Source organism: Dipodomys ordii, unplaced genomic scaffold, assembly GCF_000151885.1.
Source record: "Dipodomys ordii isolate 6190 unplaced genomic scaffold, Dord_2.0 Scaffold15, whole genome shotgun sequence".
Taxonomy (NCBI): domain Eukaryota; kingdom Metazoa; phylum Chordata; class Mammalia; order Rodentia; family Heteromyidae; genus Dipodomys; species Dipodomys ordii.
The window spans coordinates 16970979-16990423 of record NW_012267231.1 but is presented as its reverse complement, the minus strand read 5'-3'; the positions used below and the strand labels follow the sequence as shown (position 1 = coordinate 16990423).

Here is a 19445-nt window from a genome sequence, read left to right as displayed (position 1 = left end):
CCACTGAGCCACCTTCCCAGCCCTAATCTTCCAACTTTTTAAGGTCATCTTTTTACCATGCCCATTTTATGTAAATGAGCCAACAGGCTCTCCTGGGGGGGGGGGGTGGTCAGGAATTTTAGCCAGGTCATATGTTAACCGCGAAATAGAGCATCAGATACCCACACGTGGCTGCAGTTCTTGGCATAGTGATGATGAAATAAGATTCATCCAAGCTGGGAAAATGGATTCTTTGGATTGGTTCCTTGAGCAAAGATTTTTCGAGATATAGTAGAGTTTTCGCCAAAATCTCCAGCCTCTTCCTCTGATGGGAAGCCAGTAGGGGCACACAAGAGTAGACAAGGAGTTCCTGGTGGGAACCAACGAGGCTGATGGGAAGAACAGGCAGAGATGAGGGGAGGGACTTGTTTGCGGAAGGTACCGCGCGGAAGAAGACAGACAAGGGAGCTGGCTGTGCGGTCCCCGAGGACCCGCCTGCATCTCAGTGCCCCTGAGCGTCGGCGACCACTCCATCGCTAGGCCCCGCCCCTCGCCCCGCGAGGACGCCTCCCAGCCGAGACCCTCCAATCAGCAGCTCTGCCTTGCGTCCCGCCCCCTTCCCGACAGCGGCTATATAAACCGGCGCCCAGCGCGCCTCCGCAACGCCGTCGACGTTTGGGCGCCGTGTGGCACGTTGTCCTCCGGACCCGCGGCGTCCTCGGCCTCTCCCGTCCGCGGCGCCGCCCCTCTGTGGCCACCGGCCGGGCCGAGCACCGCCGCCGACTCTGGGCCCCGCCCTGCCTCCCTGCCCCGCCACTCGTCCTCGGCTTCGGGCCGGCGCGATGCGGCTGGATCCGGGGCCCGCGGCGCTGGCTGTGGCGGTGATGCTGTTGCTGTGCGCCGCGGCGGCCGGCGCGGGCCAGGCCGAGGAGCTGCACTACCCGCAGGGCGAGCACCGCGCCGACTACGACCGCGAGGCGCTGCTGGGCGTCCAGGTGGGCGGCCGGGCCCGGGCCCGCGGCGGGCTTTGTCCCGGGACAAAGGGGGACGGCCGCGCCGGGCCTGGCTGGAGCGGCCTGACAAAGGGGGTCGGCCGCGCTCGCCCTCCGGGGCTCTCCCCTCCCCGCCTCTCCTCCCTTCCCTCCCCTCTCCCCTCCTTCCTCCCCCCCTCCCCTTCTCGCGGGGTGGGGGCGGGGAGGGAGACCCTGGGGCCTATAAAATTAGCCTGAGGAGCTAGCGAGGCCTCAGCGGGGTGTCTTGCCTGCCATGCCCTGGGACCCTGGGGGTGTGGGTGGGGTAGGGGACCAGGGGCCGGGTCACTGGGGGGTGTGGGTGGGGTAGGGACCAGGGAGGGGCCTTAAGAGAGCGAGTGTGGATCACCCCGACAGTGTTGAGGCGTGTAAACAAGGGTGTCGCTAGCTAGGACCTCTGTGCACGCCCCACTGGTGGTTGTAAGGCGTAGCGCTCTTATATACCATAACACCCCCCACCCCACCCCCCAAAGGAAGACGTCGATGAATATGTCAAACTCGGTCCCGAAGAGCAGCAAAAAAGACTGCAGGCGATCATAAAGAAAATTGACTCCGACTCCGACGGCTTTCTCACTGAAGGTGAGGAGAGAGAGAGATCCCCTTGCCTGATAGGAATGAACATTTTAAAACAAGAATGCCTGTCAAATGTAGATTTTTTTTTTTTAAGGTAGACCAACAAGTTAGAGGTGGAGGTACCGTGACATAAAAGGGCAGTTTTATACCTGAAAGTAAGTGATCCAAGTAAAAGTAGTTTTCTCCAGTAAAATATATAATCACGGATCCAGTGGTTATATGTGGGAGTCATAGCTTGAGACACCCTCTTCCGAACTGAAAAATTCGTCTTAGAAATAAGGCGTCCAGTCATTTACTGTTCCTTTGATAGGCACTTGATTAGAATTTTAAGAATTTGCGCTTAAAAAAAGTAAAAAAAAGACCCGTTGCATGTGCATACTGTTGATTGTAACATAACAAGAGTGGATATAGGTGGGCACGGGTGGCTCATGCCTGTAATCCTAACTACTCCGGAGGATGAGATCTGAGGATTGAGGTTTGAAGCTAGCCTAGGCAAGAAAGTCCAAGTTCTTATCTCCAGTAAATACTCAGAAAAAGCCAGAAGTGGCACTGTGGCTCAAGTGGTAGCGGACTACCCTTGAGCAAAAGAAGCTCAGGGGCAGTGCCCAGGCCCTGAGTTCAAGCCCCCAGGACTGGCAACAACAACAACAACAAAAAAAGGTGTTAAAAGCGTTAGAACCATCTTGTCCAGCTCTCTGTAGATGAAACAAATCCATAGGGATAAGTCCTTCCTCCCACAAGTAAATGGCAAAGGCAGGACTAGAATCCAGATAATCCTACTGTTAATTCAGGGTTTGTTTGTTTTATTTTTATTTTATTTTTTTTGTCAGTCTGGGTCTTGAACTAATAACCTGAGTGCTGTCTACGAGCCTTTTTTGCTCAAGGTTAGTGCTTTACCACTCCAGTGGTAGGTAGTATCATGCCAGAGCTCCATTTCCAGCTTTTTTGTGGTTAACTGGAGATTAGAGTCTTATAGACTTTGCTGCCCAGACTGGCTTCAAACCACAATCCTCAGATCTCAGCCTCCTTCAGAGTAGGTAGGATTACAGGCATGAGCCATCAGCAGGTGCTAATTCAGTTGTATTGTCCTCAGTTAAAAAATAAAAGTTCTCGTCAATAGGCTCATGAGTCAGAAGTGATAGAATGATAGATACGAATTATTAAAAGAATGTTGTAAATTGCCGCTGCTTCTCCTCATTGTTTAGTTCAAGTGATTAAACCCTACCAACTTTCTAAGTTGAGCTTCAAAAAAGAATTCAGGTTATTGTGACTTTTAAAGTTAGCTATCTTGCTGTAACTCTCATTTAAATGTTGCTTAGCATCCAAGGAATGAAATTTCTGGCGAGAGAATTTTTTTTTTTGGGGGGGAGGGTCTGGTTGTGGGGCCTGGGTGCTGTCCCTTATCTCTTCAGCTCAAGATTAGCCCTTTACCACTTGAGCCACAGCACCACTTCTGGCTTTTTTTTTTTTTTGCTTATGTGGTGCTGAGGAATCGAACCTAGGGCCTCATGCATGCAAGGCAAGCGCTCTACCACTGAGCCACCTTCCCAGCCCCCTGGTGAGAGAATTCTAAACTGATAAATTTAAGATGTGCTATCAGTGACTTGGAGATGTCCTTAGGAATATTACTGATTACTGATACTTAAACCAAAGAAACCTTTGAACTGTCATTCAGTCCACCTTCCACTAGAATGGACAGAATGAATAGCTGAAAGTAGTACTTGTCAGGACCTAGATAAAGATTTCAGCCCAGAGTTTTAGGTCACATATCAGAAAACAAGTGTAAAAAGGTAAAGTACCCCTCCTTACGGTAAAACTGAAGGGTAAAACTGTTTCTGATCTGTTCAATCTCTATTATTTATGCCACACTATATCTTTAAGACTTTGTGATGGTACTCAAGAAAACCCACAGTCTATGGGAGGATCAGTAACAATTCTAATTTGTACACGGAGGGCCAGGACTAGATCCAGGTTCTTGAAAAGTGGAGGTTCATGACAGCACCCACTGGCACACACCTGTAGTCCCAACTGCTCTAGAGGCTGAGGCAAGAGGAAAGAAGTAGAGATTCTTTTTTTTTTTTTTAAGTAGTTGTACAAGGGAATTTTAATTCAATAGTCAGTTTGTAAGTACAATGAATCTTGATTAATATCACCCCTTCCATGTCTCTCCCATCTCTCCCAAGCCCACCTCTCAGTTTTTCTTAGTATATTCATAGAAAGTAGAGATTCTTAAGAAAACCAAGGTTCACTTGGGCACCTGTGGCTTATGGCTGTAATCCTAGCTACTTAAGAGGCTAAGATCTGAGGATCCAGGTTCAAAGTCAGTCAGGACAGGAAAGTTCATGAGACAGCTCTTCAATTAACCACCAGAAAATTGGAAGTGGCACTGTGGCTCAAGTGGTAGAGTGCTTGCCTTGAGCTGAAGAGCTTAGAGACAGTGCCCAGGCCAAGAGTTCAGGCCCCACAACCGACAAAAAAAAAAAAAAAAAAAAGCCAAGGCTTTGAAGTCAAGTGTAGGTTTGAATCTGGACTCGGCTGCATTTTATCTGTTAGGCATTGGACCTTTCTTAATCTCAGTTCTCTGAACTGTGAAATAGTGATGAGGATAATGGCCTTCTTTGGAAGACAGGACAGATTAGAATTCCAGATAGGTAGCAGTTGTTCAATGTGTGGTTGCATAATAATAATTCTGCCCTGGTTAGTTTCAGGAGAGAGAATTTGTCTTTTGTGTTTCTGTTTACTAGACCTTTCCCAAACCAGCACAAATATCCTAGCCAGTCTATTTTTTAATTTATTGTTTGTTATAGGGTTTGAACTCAGTGTCTAGGTGCTGTCCCTGAATTTGCCACAGCTCTACTTCTGGTTTTTAGGTGGTTTAGTATAGATAAGAGTCTCATGGACTTTCCTGCCCAGGCTGGCTTCAAACTGCAGTCTCAGATCACAACCTCCTGAGAAGGTAGAATTACAGGTATAAGCTACCAACGTCCGGCTCCAGGCAGTCTTTAAACCACCAACACCTTACCTTTAGCCCAAACACTATACAATCATGCTCTTTCTTGCAAATGAGTGTTATCTCCCCATCCCTTTTCTGTAATGCAGTGTAGTCAGAAGTTGATCTGAAAGATGTTTGAAATTTAAGAACTTTTTTTTCCCTCATTATCTCAGGTACTGAGGTTAGGACAGCTGTTGCAAGAAGGGCAATAATTGCTTGCTGGGTGCCAGTGGCTCATGCTTGTAATTTTGGCTATTCAGGAGGCTGAGATCTGAGGATCGCAGTTCAAAGCCAGCCTGAGCAGGAAAGCCCATGAGACTCTTGCCTCCCATTATCCACCAAAAAGCTTAAACGGCAGAGCACAAAAGCTCAGGGACAGCACATAGGTCCTGAGTTCAAGTTCCAGGACTGCTACCAAAAAAAATAGTATAATAATTGCTACCCACAACCTTGTGAGATTGTCTCTTTTAAAGGGAATGCACTATAACAGTGTTTGTCAAACTTCAATCCCTTGAATATCATCCTAACTTATACCAGGTCTACTTACCATCTATTATTTCCTTTAATATATATTGATCCAGCCAGGCATGGTGGCACCTCCCTATAATCCCACCACTGGGGAGATGGAGGAAGGAAGGATTCAAGTGTGAAATCGGTGTTAGCTATATAGCAAGACATTATTTCAAAAAAAGAAAGAAAAGAAAAAAGAACCACTAACAAACATAAAGGATACACAGGTTTTGAATATAGTATAATATATATATATATGGATTTTATATAATAATTCATATTTAGTCTGAAGGAAGACATTGTACTCCTTTCATAAATGACAAGTGATTTTTCTAATGCATATTAAATAGTTATTCAAATACTTGGGGCTACTAGGGAGATCTGTGGTGTTTAGCACAGGTTATTTTGCAAGTTTCAGAGGTAATACATTTAAAAAAAAATTAAAAGGTGCAGTTTTGGCCACTTGGTAATTCATTCTGCCAACCCAGAGCAGGCTCTTGCCACGTGTGTTGTGCTGTCATGACTCCAGGCTCAGACTTCACAGTCTCCTACCTGCTTGCCCCAGTTTTTACCCAGTACTGCCAACAGTGGGGTTACTTCTTCCTGAGAGGGTTTCGCAACCCTCACTGCCCAGATGAGAAGTCCTGTCAACATTCATTGTGTCCTGGGAAATTCCCATAGGTGAACTCAGCCAGTGGATTCAGATGTCTTTTAAGCATTATGCCATGCAGGAGGCCAAACAGCAGTTTGTGGAATACGATAAAAACAGCGATGGGACGGTGACATGGGATGAGTACAACATTCAGATGTACGACCGAGTGATCGACTTCGATGACAACACAGCCCTGGACGACGCGGAGGAGGAGTCCTTTAGACAGGTGAGCACAGGCGGTTCCTGAGGCCCCTGTGTGGACTGGCCACCTTGTTCTCCACCCAGGCCCCCCTTGTTCCACTCCACTGCTCTTTGATGCTTTCCTTACCAGCCCAACTCGTCCCCATTTCCACAGTGGCTTTTTAAATGTTGTAGATTTTTTTTTTTTTTGGTCAGTCTGGGCATGGGCACTGTCCCTCAGCTCAAGGCTAGCTCTCTACCACTTCTGGCTTTTTCTGTTTATGTAGTGCTGAGGAATTGAACTCAGGTCCTCATGCATGCTAGGCCAGCACTCTTCCACTGAGCATCACCTTCCCAGCCCTAATGTTGTAGGTCTTTAATCTCATTATTTGATTTTTTTTTTTCACCCTATCGTGGTGGTAGGATTGAACTCTGGGCCTGGGCGCTGTCCCTGAGCTCTTCAACTCAAGGTGAGCCGCTCTACCACTTTGAGCCACAACACCACTTCTGCTTTTCTGGTGGTTCATTGGAGACAAGAGTCCCAGATTTTCCTGCCTGGGCTGGCTTTGAAGCGCAATTCTCAGATCTCAGCCTCCTGAATAGCTAGGACTACAGGTATGAGCCACCAGTGCCCGGCTTTTTTTTTTTTTTGCCAGTCCTGGGGCTTGTACTCAGGGCCTGGGTACTGTCTCTAAGTTTTTCTGTTCAAGGCTAACATTCTATTACTTAGAGCTCTACTTCCTTATTAGATGATTTTGATCAACATTCAACTATCAGTTTTATATATTAGAAGTTTTATTATATTAGAAGGCTCTGTCGGCATATCCTTCTTGGAAAAAAAGCAACACTAGTTTTATTTAAAATAACTCACCTGCAAAAAAAAAAACAAAAAACCTAACACTAATGGTACTATAAACAGAAAATTTTAGCACTTTAACCATTTTTAAATTCAGCAGTGAGGCTGGGAATGTGGCTTTAGTAATAGAGTAATAGAGTGCTTGCTTAATGTGCATGAAGCCCTGGATTCAATTCCTCAGTACCATATATACAGAAAAAGCCGGAAGTGGTGCTGTGGCTCAAGTGGTAGTGTTAGCTTTAAGCAAAAGCAGTTCAGGGACAGTGCCCAGGCCCTGAGTTCAAGCCCAGGGACTGGCACCTTGTCCCTACCCCCAAAATTATAATTTAGTACTACTAAGTACATTCATCTAATTGTGCAGCCAGTCTTTCATGTACTTTAGTCTTGCAGAACTGAACTCTGTACCCGATTTGCCCATTAAACACTAACTCCTCTTCCCACACTCCTCCCCCAGGCCTGGCAGTGTTCCACTTTGGGTCTGCATTTACTATCAGGTACCTTACCAACGAAGGGCGGTGCGTGTTTGTCTCTGTGACTGGCTTACTTCACTTCCCATGCTGTCCTCAAGGTTCTCCCATGGTGTGGCATGTGTCAGAATCTCTTACCTAAAAAAAGCCAAAGGATATTCTGTAGTGCGTATGTTGGTGTGTCACATATTGTTTGTGCATTCCTTACCAACACTGCTGTGGGAAATGGCTCAATGGACCTGCTGCACAGATCCCACTTTTACCTCCTGCTTTCATTTCTTTTGGGTACATGCCCAGAAATGAGACTGTTGATTTGAATTCTGCTTTTGTTTTATGTATTTTTGTTGCCAATTCTTGTGCTTGGACTCAAGGCTTAGATGCTGTTTCTAAGCATTTTTGCTCAAGGTTAGCACACTACCACTTGAGCCATAGCTCCTCTTCTGGCTTTTTTTTTTTTTTTTTTTGGTGGTTAATTGGAGATCAGAGTCTTAAAGACATTGCTGCCCAGGCTGATTTTAAACTGCCATCTTCAGATCTTATCCTCCAGCTAGGATACAGCATGAGCTGCAAGTGCCCGAGTGTTTTGTTTTGTTTATTTATTTGTCCGTCATGGGACTTGAACTCTAGGCCTGGGCACTGTGCCTCAGCTCTTCAGCTCAAGGCTAGCACTCTAGCGCTTGAGCCAAAGCACCAATTCCGGTTTTCTGGTGGTTTATTGGAGATAAAGAGTCTCACAGACTTTCCTGCCCGGGCTGGCTTTGAACCATGATCCTCACATCTCAGCCTCCTGAGTAGCTAGGATTACAGCTGTGAGCCACTGATGCCCAGCTGTTTTTAATTTTTTTTAAAGAACCTCCATACTGTTTCCCAGGGCCCTGCACCCTTTAAAACAACCCAAGATTCACTATCACTGAATTCAGTGGCATGTTGTGTTTTTATTATTGCAATGTAGTCATAAACAGAAATGAAGAAAACAATTTAGTAGGGTGGCCAGTGGCTCACACCTGTACTCCTAGCTACTCAGGAGGCTGAGATCTGAGAATCATGGTTCAAAGCCAGCCCGGGCAGGAAAGTCCATGAGACTTATCTCCACTGAACCACCAGAAAACCGGAAGTGGCACTGTGGCTTAAGTGGTAGAGAGCTCACCTTGAACTGAAGAGCTCAGTCAGCGCCCAGACCCAGAGTTCAAGGCCCATGACTGACCAAAAATAAATAAATTAAATAAATAAATGTAGGAATTAGCAACTTACCAAGATTTTTTATCAAGATTCCTGAAGTTTTTTTTTTTGGGGGGGGGAGTCGGTCATGGGGCCTGAACTCTGGGCCTGGGCGCTGTCCCTCAGCTCTTCAGCTCAAGGCTAGCACTCTACCATTGAGTCACACAGTGCCACTTCCAGCTTTTTCTGCTTATGTGGTGCTGAGGAATCAAACCCAGGGCTTCATGTGTGCAAGGCAAGTGCTCTACCACTGAGCCACCTTCCCAGCCCCCTGAAGTTTTATTAAACTAAGAATATATCAACACAAGTAAAAGGTTGTGGTAAAATAATTTTAAAGATTTTGTGTGTGTGTGTGTGTGTGTGTGCGCGCGCGTTATGTGCGCGTGCGTGCGTGCAGACGCATGCGCCCATGCCTCTTCTGAGACTTGAACTCAGGGCCTGGATTCTGTTCCTGAGTCCTTTTTGCTCAAGGTTAACACCCTACCATTTGAGCCACAGCTCCATTTTCAGCTTTTTATCTTTTTGGTGGTTAGAGATAAGAGTCTGATAGACTTTCCTGCCCAGGCCAGCTTTGAACCATGATCCTCTGATCTCAGCCTCCTCAGTAGCTGGGATGACAGGCGTGAGCCACCGGTGCCCAGCAAGATTCACCTTTTAAAGATTCGGCACTTGCTAGTATTCTGAAGGAATTGTGTACCAAATAAACACCTCCCAGCAGGAATCCTATTGATGGTTGACAACCCAGGAATGTCTCTTTTTCTTTTTCTTTTTGGGTCCGGTCGAGGGCCTGAACTCTGGGCCTGGGTGCTGTCCCTCAGCTCTTCAGCTCAAGGCTAGCGCTCTACCATTTGAGCCACAGCGCCACTTCCGGCTTTTTTCTTTTTGCTTATGTGGTGCTGAGGAATGGAACTCAGGGCCTCAGGCATGCAAGGCATGCGCTCTACCACTGAGCCACCTTCCCAGCCCCTGTCTCTTTTTCATGTATATAATTTTTCTTTAAGTCATGAAGAGGATGTAAACTCAGGGATTTGAGTTGGTAGGCAGATGCTCTACCATGGATCCCAGCACCTATTGGCCCTGATAAACACATTTGCTAGATCAACTCATTACCTGAGTTTTGCCTTCTTGTACTAAGTTTTTATGTGGACAGTTTGGAGTAGTGACTCTTTCTGAGGTAGTGTAAAGTTGGGGACCTTCCTGGCCAGTGAGCTGGTAAGTGCCCATGTGTAGGCAGTAATGACTTACGTAGGATGTAGCTTCCTGAGCTGATCTGAAGTGTAAGGCTAGACTTGTGTTCTGGGTCACAGTTCCTTCTTGTAAAATCAGTTTTGCTCCCCTTGTTTCTTTTATAGGACAGAGACTAACACTTTCCTTTTTATTTCTTGGTGCCTTGGCCTCTGGTAGAACACAAAGGTTTTTTTGTTTGTTTCTTTTTTGTCAGTCCTGGGGCTTGAACTCAGGGCTCAGGCACCGTGCCTGAGCTCTTTTTTTTTTTAATCATTAATTTTAATTGCAAATTTGATTTTATAGCTCTTTCTCCACCTTTTTTTTTTTTTTTTTGTCAGTTGTGGGCCTGAACTCTGGGCCTAGGTGCTCAAGGTATGTGCTCTACCACTTGAGCCACAGCACTACTTTCTCTTTTTTCTGCTTATATGGTGCTGAGGAATCAAACCCAGAGCCTCATGCATGCAAGACAAGCGCTCTACCACCGAGCCACCTTCCCAGCCCGTGCCTGAGCTCTTTTGCTCAAGGCTAGTACTCTACCACTTTGATCCACAGTTCCACTTCCAGTTTTTGAGTGGTTAATTGGAGATAAGAGTCTCACTGGGACTTCCTGTTCAGTTGGCTTGAACCACCAATCCTCAGATCTCAGCTTCCTGGGTAGCTAGGATTACAGGCATGAGCCACCAGCACCTTGTGAACACAAAGGTTTTATACAGACAAAAGTAAGAGTGTGCAAGTGTGAAACTGACACAGCTTTTTTTGTTGCTGATTTTTGTTTTATTTTTTTGACTTGTTGCTTCAAAATCAGACTATTGAAGTGTATTTGCTTTTAAATTGTGTTCAAATGGAAATGAAATGTGAATCAGAAAATACTACTTTCCTCTTATTTTTTTTTTTCTTTCAGAAATTTCACTGTGTTGAAAGAGATCCTTTCTTTCCATAGGCAGATTTGGCCAAATTTGGCTTCCCGTTCTGGAACATGGGCCTTTTGGCTGTACTTTGAAAGGTTCTTTCATAAGGAAAAATAAACACTGACTCTTGTGAATAGAGAATTATTCAGAAATAACTCGATGGACCCCACAGAGTGTCTTAGGTGGTTTGTCTGCCTTTGCCTAGATTAAACCTGAACATAAAATGTAAATGATTTTAGAGTATTTGAAATTATAAAATATTATTATAAAAAGTATAAAACATGAAAGAGCAGCTGTTGTTTGGGAACAAAGTATGTTTTCTTCTCTGGGGTAACTGGGTAAGGGGCCCCAGCTTGCCGAGTATGGACAAAACCTCTACCAGTGTCAGCATTGGTAAAGAACTGGTGTTTGGGTAAGTGACTGTTTCCTAACCTGTTATTCCAACAAAGCTGGAGAGCATTCCTTGCCAACAGTGAAGTACGCAAATTACCAGCTTAAAAAATATCCAAGCTATGCTTTGAAAATGTGCAGTTGAGTGTTTATCTCAGGATAGGACCCACTTAGGCTTTTCATGTGTTTATTTCTGAATATACAGTTAGCACATTAAAGAGTACTGTGGCGCACGCCTGTAATCCTAGCTACTCAGTAGGCTGAGATCTTAGGATCGCAGTTCAAAGCTAGCCCAGACCCTAAGTTCAAACTCCAGAACTAGCATTAAAAAAAAAAAAAAAGAGTGGGCTTCCAAATATTGGGGATGTATTCTAATCATGTGAGATTCTCGATGTAAAAGGATTATTCATTTGAAACATATGAACATGTTTTTGAAAAATCATTTCAAAGATGACAACAACAACAAAACCCAACTACAAGAGTAGCCACATGATGTAAACTTCCTGTCAGGACCATTCCCAAGTTAGTAAGAAGCACTCTTGAAGAAGGAGCTACCTTAGGACCACTAGGGGGTCCAAGTGTAATACATTTTTAGTAAGCTGTATTTTGACAAGTAGAGATTGTTATCCTAATTTTATAGACGAGGAAATAAGTGGTTAAGCAGTTTTCCCTGAATACCACAGCTACTGAGTGCTGTCATTGCAATCTACACTAGCATTTTTGTGTCTGTGTAACCTTTAATGTCTAATTATTCGCCCAGTGTCCCTTTAGAAGAACATTGTAAAGATGAATAAAGTAATCGGGTATTGCAGGGACGGACAGTACGAGGGCCTTGTGGTTGCTAGACAGGTGATCCACTGCTCCAATCACATCCCTAGCCCCAAGACTATAATTAGCACCTGGTTTCTGGTTTCAAAGTATTTTTAATATAATGCTGAGGGTTTTCTCTGTGTTCAAAATTTTTTAATTTTCAAAGCTTCATTTAAAGGACAAGAAGCGATTTGAAAAAGCTAATCAGGATTCGAGCCCTGGTTTGAGCCTTGAAGAATTCATTGCTTTTGAACATCCTGAAGAAGTTGATTATATGACGGTAAGGAATAAAAGAACTTGAGAATTACTGACTAGTAAGTCATTAAAAATGAATTGCCTTGCCAGTTACGACTTCATCCTAGCTACTCAGGAGGCTGAGATCTGAAGATCATGGTTCAAAGCCAGCCCAGGCAGGAAGGTCTGTGAGACTTTTGTGTCCAGTTAACCACAAACAGCTGGAAGTGGAGCTGTGGCTCAAATGGTAGAGTGCTAGCCTTGAGCAGAATAGCTCAGGGATAGCACCCGGACCCTGAGTTCAAACCCCAGGATTGACACCAAAGGGAAACAAAAGTCATGGTCAGAATAATAAGCTGCCTTGAATAAGAAGGCAACAGGTCCATTTTTCTCCCTAGTTCAGTGGTGGGAGACGCTTATTAACACTACTTGCTACTGTTGAGCTTCTATCCGCTGTCTTGGCACAGGATTCATGACCTAATTTAAGAGCAGTGCTGGGCACAGTTTAGGTGCCAGAAAGTTAATTTGGGTCAAGCTAATAGGGTTCTAGAACAGCCGGCAAAGGATACTGGGCCTTGACTTGTTGGAGAGTAAGAACAGTTGCCTGGAGCACAGGGAGACCAGTAGACTGCAAGTCACAAGACACGAAGGGCCTCTGCATGCACATAGCCCTGCTAGGAGAGCCTGCCCTGATCAGCACTTGGACGAAAACATGAGCAGGAATGTTGATTACTAATTACGTATTAAGAAACAGAAATGGCCTGGGTGCTAGTGGCTCATACCTGTTATCCTAACTTTTCAGGAGGCTGAGATCTGAGGATCACAGTTCAAAGCCAGCCTGTGCAGAAAAGTCTGTTAGACTCTCCAATAAACTACTGAGAAAAAGCCAGAAGTGGCACTGTGGCTCAAGTGGTAGAGCTCTAGCTTTGGACACAAAGAGACTCAGGCATAATGCCCAGGCCCTGAGTTCAAGCCCCAGGACCAGCAAAAAAACATGACCCTAGAGGATCTTTTTTTGTGGGGGGTAGGGTGGGTTTTGTTGTTGTTTGTGTTTTGGTACTGGGCTTAGGGAGCATACATTTACTAGGCAGGTACTCTACCACTCGAGCCATGCCTCCAGCCTTTTTGTTTGCTTCCTTTTTCAGATAGGGTCTTAAGGATTTGCCTGGAACAGCCAGCCTTAGACCATGATCCTCTTACCTATGCCTCCGTGTATCTGGGTTGATAAGTGTGTACCACAACACCCAGATATTTGAGATGGGGGGGGTCTCATTAACTTTTTGCCATGACTGACCTTGGATGGCCATCCTTCTGATCTCTGCCTGGGATTCCATGGATGAGCCACTGGACTCAGTTCCAAAAATCCCACCATGGCAGCATTATGGAAATGAGTCTACTTTTTCCTAAGAGTATTACTTGAATGAAAAGAATCATTTTAACCAGTGGTTCTTACATATTACTGGATCATAAACTCCCTTAGAAGTATGGTAAAACTGGATTCTGACTCAGAACAATTACATATATATATTAACACCCAGTATATTGGATCATAATTTTAAGGACAGTCCCTTGATCATTCCTCTAAAACTAATTTTTGGGCCCTTAGATGAAGAGTCCTTCTAGGTACAAACTATAAATTTTGATTTAAGCAAAGACAAGAAATTGTATGTGTTATTGATGAAGCTCCCATATGTGTCTAGAATGGGAGACAGAGATTACATTTGGGGTGGGGGTCACGGATGCACTCAGGACCAGCTGAGAAGGAAGGACGAGCAGGGTGGTGATGAATGACTTGACTACCATCCAAGAAGGAGCTGTGGCCAAGGGAGGTGGAGGCTGCAGAGAGGCAGGATTTGCTGAAGGTGACAGAAGGTGTGGAAGTAGAGCGTCTAGACGGGGGCTTTAACGTGCAGTGCTGGCCAACACGAACCTTTCAGAAGACTTCCATCATGGGAAGAAAGGGGAGAGTTTTTGTCAAGAATCTGCAGGAGGCCCTGTTCCAATGCGTGTCAGAAAAGAAGAGGTGGACGTTGGGAAACGTTGCTTTGTGGCCATCTCCACTGCAGTGGCGGTTTATGTTTCTGCAGCCTCTAGGCTTAATGGTGTAGGAGAGAGGCGGGAGTGGTAAGGGTCTGATGTGCAGGCTGGGAGGGGCTGGGAGGTGCCAAGGAGCTGATCTCCCAACAGGCAATGCCCTCGGAGGCCCCGCCCTTTGGGTCTGGGAAGATTGGTTGTTGGGTAGAAGTAAGGCGTAGGTGGAGGTGCTGGCATTTCAGCTTGGAGGAAGAACACGGCTCTGGGTAGGGGTGTCAGATAGTATTCTTTAGAGCTGCTGCTAGATTGGAGGAAACTAGAGCAGAAGAGGTGGCCTTTTTGAGAGGGAGGGGAACATGCAGAAAAGAGGGGCCTGGGGCCTGCCTTGGGTGTTGAAGGGTTCAAGAGACTGAACTGAATTCTTCCAAGCATCAGGATCAGGAGTACAACTGGAAACTCTTGTTCCCCAGCTACCAGAATTGTCCTTCAAGTCTGGACAATCACAGTGATTACCCTGAAGAAACTCTATAATATGATACATTCAGTGGTGGGCTTGACTTTGTGTAGGGGGGTTGGGGGGAGTGCTGGTCTTGGGTTTTGAACTCAGGTTCTGTCCCTGAGCTGCTTTTGCTCAAGTCTCGTGCTCTGCCATTTGAGCTACAGCTCCATTTTCAGTTTGGGTAGGCTTCATAACTTTTCTGCTTGGGCTGGCTTCAAACCACAATCCTCAGATCTCAGCCTCCTGAATAGTTAGGATAACAGGCAGGTAGGTACCACTGATGATTTTATGACTAAGCCTTGCTTCTCTCTTAATGTATGTGCAACAGGAGTTCGTCATTCAGGAGGCGTTAGAAGAACATGACAAAAACGGTGATGGCTTTGTTAGTTTAGAAGAATTTCTTGGTGATTACAGACGGGATCCAAGTAAGTTTCCTGGAGTGAGGGAAATGGGAACTAAAGAAACAACAGACAGCCCTCATTCATGGAGTTTGACAGGAAAGTAGCTGAGCAGCCCAGCCTGGCTTCCGCTTCCAGGCTAAGTCAGCACAGGACGGCTCAACCCCAGGACTGACAGCCTTTCTCAGATGCTCCTTGCTCATTCTCATTTTCACCTTGAGTTTCAAACATTTGTCCTCCTAACCAGTCTAATGCCACTGTCGATTCAAAAGGGGAAGGAAACTTGAGCTCTGGTGACTCACGCCTGTAATTCGAGCTACTCCAGAGGCTGAAACCTCTGAGAATCATGGTTCAAAGCCAGCTGGGGCAGGAAGGTCTGTGAGACTCTGATCTCCAATGAAACGCAAAAAAAAGCAAAACCAGAAGTGGAGGGCTGGGAATGTGGCTCAAGTGCTTGCCTAGCATGCATGAAGCCATGGGTTCAATTTCTTAGTAGAAAAACCTGGAAGTGGTGCTGTGGCTCAAGAGGTAGAGGGCTAGCCTTGAGCCAAAGAAGCTCAGGGACAGTGCCCAGACTCAGTTCAAGCCCCAGGACCAGCAAAAACAAAAACCTGAAGTGAAGCTATGGTTTTAAGTGGTAGAACATCAGCCAGGCCCTGAGTTCAAGCCTCAGGATTGTATCAAAATATATATCAAAAATGCAGTTTTTAAATGGATCACCTTATTGTGAATTTTACTGTAAAACTTTTCATGTAAATATTATGTTTCAAAAAGTATATATGGCCGGGCGCCGGTGGCTCATGCCTGTAATCCTAGCTACTCAGAGGCTGAGATCTGAGGGTCACGCCATGTATCCCCCAGATAACTGGCAGTGATGCTGTGGCTCAACTGGTGGAGTGTTTGCTTTGAGCACAAGAGTTGAGGGACAGCACTCAGGTCTAGAGTTCAAATCCCATGACCGACAGAAAAACAAACAAGCTATATATGGTCACATGTGAAGCAAAATATTGCCAGCTTAAACTTGGGCCTAGCCAGTACCAGATGAGTAGTGGTTAATGGAAGTGCTAGTGTGTAATACTGTGCGGCACATTTTAAACTGGGTGGTTCTGATTCCTGTCTCTATTGTGGCTGATCCTGGGTTTGAACTCGGGGCCTCTGCACTGTCCCTGAGCTTCTTTTTGTTCAAGATGAACATTCTACCACTTGAGCAACTTCTGGTTCCTTTGAGTAGTTTATTGGAGATAAATCTCATGGAGTTTCCTGCCTGGGCTGGCTTCAAACCATGATCCTCAGATCTTAGCCCCCTGAGTAGCTAGAATGACAGGCATGAGCCACCGGCACCTCGATGTCTCTTTTGGAAGATAAATTGCATATATTTCAGAACTTTTCAGTTAAGTAGCTGTGTTTCAGTGTTCTTCTTTTATGTAGTAATCTTTGCATTCTTTTCCTTTATTCCACCTATTGCATGCATGTAATATTCTGTATGTCATCTATATTTTTGTGTGTCTGTTTTATTAAGCTGCAAACGAAGATCCTGAGTGGATACTTGTTGAGAAAGACAGATTTGTGAATGACTACGACAAGGACAGTGACGGCAGGCTGGATCCCCAGGAGCTGCTGTCCTGGGTGGTACCCAACAATCAGGGCATTGCCCAAGAGGAGGTAAGCGTTACAGAGCGGCCGTCTCCTCCCTTGTGTGTGCACAGGCACGTGCACGTGTGTGTTCCCACACAGTGCCATCAATAGGGAGTTCGCTGTCCTCAGCCAAAGAAATAATGCAGTCATTGAGGACAGTTCTGAATTAAATCAGTGTACTGTTGTATATGGTTAGGGAGACAAAGCTAAGATTCTGGAGCTGGGCGTTGGTAACTCAAGCCTGTCATCCTAGCTCTGAGATGGGAGGATCACAGCTCCAAGCCAGCCTACATAGACCAATGCACAAGACTCTTTTTTTTTTTTTTTTTTTTGGTTGTTGGGGTTGAACTCTGGGCCTGGGCGCTGTCCCTCAGCTCTTCAGCTCAAGGCAAGCGCTCTACCACTTGAGCTACAGCGCCACTTCCGGTTTTCTGGTGGTTTATTGGAGATAGGAGTCTCACAGTCTTTCCTGCCCGGGCTGGCTTTGAACCTCGATCCTCAGATCTCAGCCTCCTGAGTAGCTAGGATTACAGGCGTGAGCCACCAGCGCCCGGCTTGCACAAGACTCTTAATCTCCAGTTAACCACCAAAAGAGCCAGGAGTAGCGCTGTGGCTCAAGTGTTAAGAGTGCTATCCTTGAGCAAAAGAAGCTCTGGAACAGTGCCCAGGCCCTGAGTTCCAACATGCAGGACCAGCACAAATTTGAAAAAAGATTATGCGTGGGCACAGTGGATAAAATGATAGTTTATATTTGCCTATGGGGCTCAAAGCGGAATGTAATGTAATTTTGCTTAATGTTGATTTCCTGAATTGGCTTTGTATGGAGACAAATTAAGAGAGGGGGGCTGGGAAGGTGGCTTGGTGGTAGAGTGTACTTGCCTTGGGTTTGGTTCCTCAGTACCACATACACAGAAAAGGCCAGATGTGGCGCTATGGCTCAAGTGGTAGAGTGTTAGACTTGAGCAAAAGAAGCTCAGGGACAGTGTTCAAGCCCCAGGACTGGCAAAAAAAAAACAAAAAAAAGAAATTTAAGAGGAGAGATAAAGCAGTGGTGCACAAACTCATTTACAGAGTGGGTTATAGCGAGATAGGAGTCAGTTGTTGGCAGAATCACATTTCATTTGCTTCACGGCTCCTTGCTCACCTTTCCACTTGGGTCTGTTCAAGGCCGTTCATCTGATTGGTGAGATGGATTTGAACGGGGACAAGAAGCTGTCTGCAGAGGAGGTTCTGGAGAGCCAGGACTTGTTTCTCACCAGCGAGGCCACAGATTACGGGCGGCAGCTGCACGATGACTACTTCTACCACGATGAGCTCTGAGCGCCACTGCAGCCTGGGCCGCATCCGTTCAGAACTTCTGACCAGCTTTACTTTTGTGATAAAATATTGACAGATTTTACACTCTTCAGTCTAACCACAGCCAAAAGGATCTCCATGTAGGTTGTCATTTTGGCTTCTAGAAGAAAAAAAAAAACAACAAAAACCTGATATTTGTTTCAAGATGTATTTGAAGAAGTTAAACAATATTGTGCCATGTGGCCATACATTCTTTCCTAAACACGCCATCCGTTTAGTTCAGCCTTGTGGAATTTTCAATTCTTTCTCTGTACTTGAAAAAAAATGGAGGATTTTAGACCTGCTTGAACAATATTATTACTTAAGTAGTTTGTGACAGCTCTCCAGGTTCGTTTGGTACTAAGTAGATCTAATTGGGAAACTGACAGGAAGACCAGTGTGTTTAGATTTAGGGGTTTTTTTTTGTTTTGTTTTTAAGGAACTTTCAAAAAATGTAAACCTCACGTTCATGTTGCATTTGACTTAATTTTAAAATGGTTTCTCTAAAGGGTTCTGTCGTATGAAATAGAACTTTATATTTTTGCATATGTATAGATAGTAATTATATTTAATGTATAACTATAGCATTATGGTGAGTGGCATTTGACATGTCCCAGCCCTTTTTGTTTTTGACCGATTAAAGATGAACTTCCTTTTGTATGTTTGTTGGCGCATCTTTAATTTTCCAGTCAGCCTCAGGTTCAGCACAGGCTTTTCTGTGTCTGTATTATTTGCTTGTCTGTTCCTTTATTGGCATAGTTAGTTAAATTATTCAAGAATATTCAGTTATTCTTGGGACTTTTTTTTTTGTCCGCTCCTTGTCTGACACTTACTTTCATTCATTGGCTGCTGTTCTACAACCTGAACCACACCTTTGCTTTTTTTTTGCTTTTTTTTTTTATGGTGCCAGTCCTGAGACTTCAATTCAGGACCTGAGCACTGTCCCTTAGCTTTTTTTTACTTAAGGTTAGCACTTTGCCACTTGAGCCACAACTCTACTTCTAGCTTTTGGCTGGTTAATTGGGAATCAGAGTCTTGTGGACTTTCCTGCTTGGTGGGCTTTAACCCCAGATCCTCAGATCTCAGCCTCCTGAGTAGATACGGTTACAAGCATGAGCCACAGGTGCCAAGCTACTTATTTTTTAAGGAATAGCGTGGTGTCTGTGATTTTCCCTAGTGCACAGCGATGCTTATTCCTGAACCCTGGTGCTTGACACTTCCTGGTTTTGGTGGTCACAATTCTGTGAGGTAGATGCTTACCATGGCTTCTATTTGCATTTCTCTATTTTTGCCTTTTCCAAAATACCATTGTTTAGTAATTTAGACTTGTTTTTCTAGGGGTTTTGGGACACTATACCTCTTTTTTTTTTTTTTTTTGGTTGGTTGTGGATCTGAACTCAGCCTGGGTGCTGTCCCTGAGCTCTTTTGTTCAAGGCTAGGGCTCTACCATTTGAGCCACAGCACTACTATCAGTTTTCTGGGGGTTCGTGGGAGATAAAAGACTTTACAGCCCAGGC

The 19445-nt window shown here is 45.2% G+C and overlaps 1 protein-coding gene across 2 annotated transcripts; it reads left to right on the top strand.

Annotated features, from left to right (window-relative positions):
• The first annotated feature begins 666 nt into the window (after positions 1–666).
• Positions 667–18588, top strand: Rcn2 (reticulocalbin 2, EF-hand calcium binding domain). 2 transcript variants are annotated; one of them, XM_013012184.1, is made up of 7 exons: positions 667–974; positions 1484–1589; positions 5767–5963; positions 11972–12073; positions 14889–14985; positions 16478–16620; positions 17761–18588. In XM_013012184.1, the coding sequence occupies exons 1-7, from the start codon at positions 822–824 to the stop codon at positions 17911–17913; spliced, it is 951 nt and encodes a 316-aa protein (XP_012867638.1). In that variant the 5' UTR covers positions 667–821; the 3' UTR covers positions 17914–18588. The 2 variants fall into 2 exon arrangements, with proteins under 2 accessions (XP_012867638.1, XP_012867637.1); XM_013012183.1 differs by having other exon boundaries at positions 11960–12073.
• Positions 18589–19445: the final 857 nt, after the last annotated feature.

Excerpts from the sequence above, each read along its gene's own strand:
- Rcn2 (XM_013012183.1), top strand. The coding sequence starts at position 822 with ATGCGGCTGGATCCGGGGCCCGCGGCGCTGGCTGTGGCGGTGATGCTG. Across the intron at positions 1,590-5,766 it reads CGACGGCTTTCTCACTGAAG|GTGAACTCAGCCAGTGGATT; the intron begins GTGAGGAGAGAG and ends AAATTCCCATAG. Across the intron at positions 16,621-17,760 it reads AGGGCATTGCCCAAGAGGAG|GCCGTTCATCTGATTGGTGA; the intron begins GTAAGCGTTACA and ends GGTCTGTTCAAG.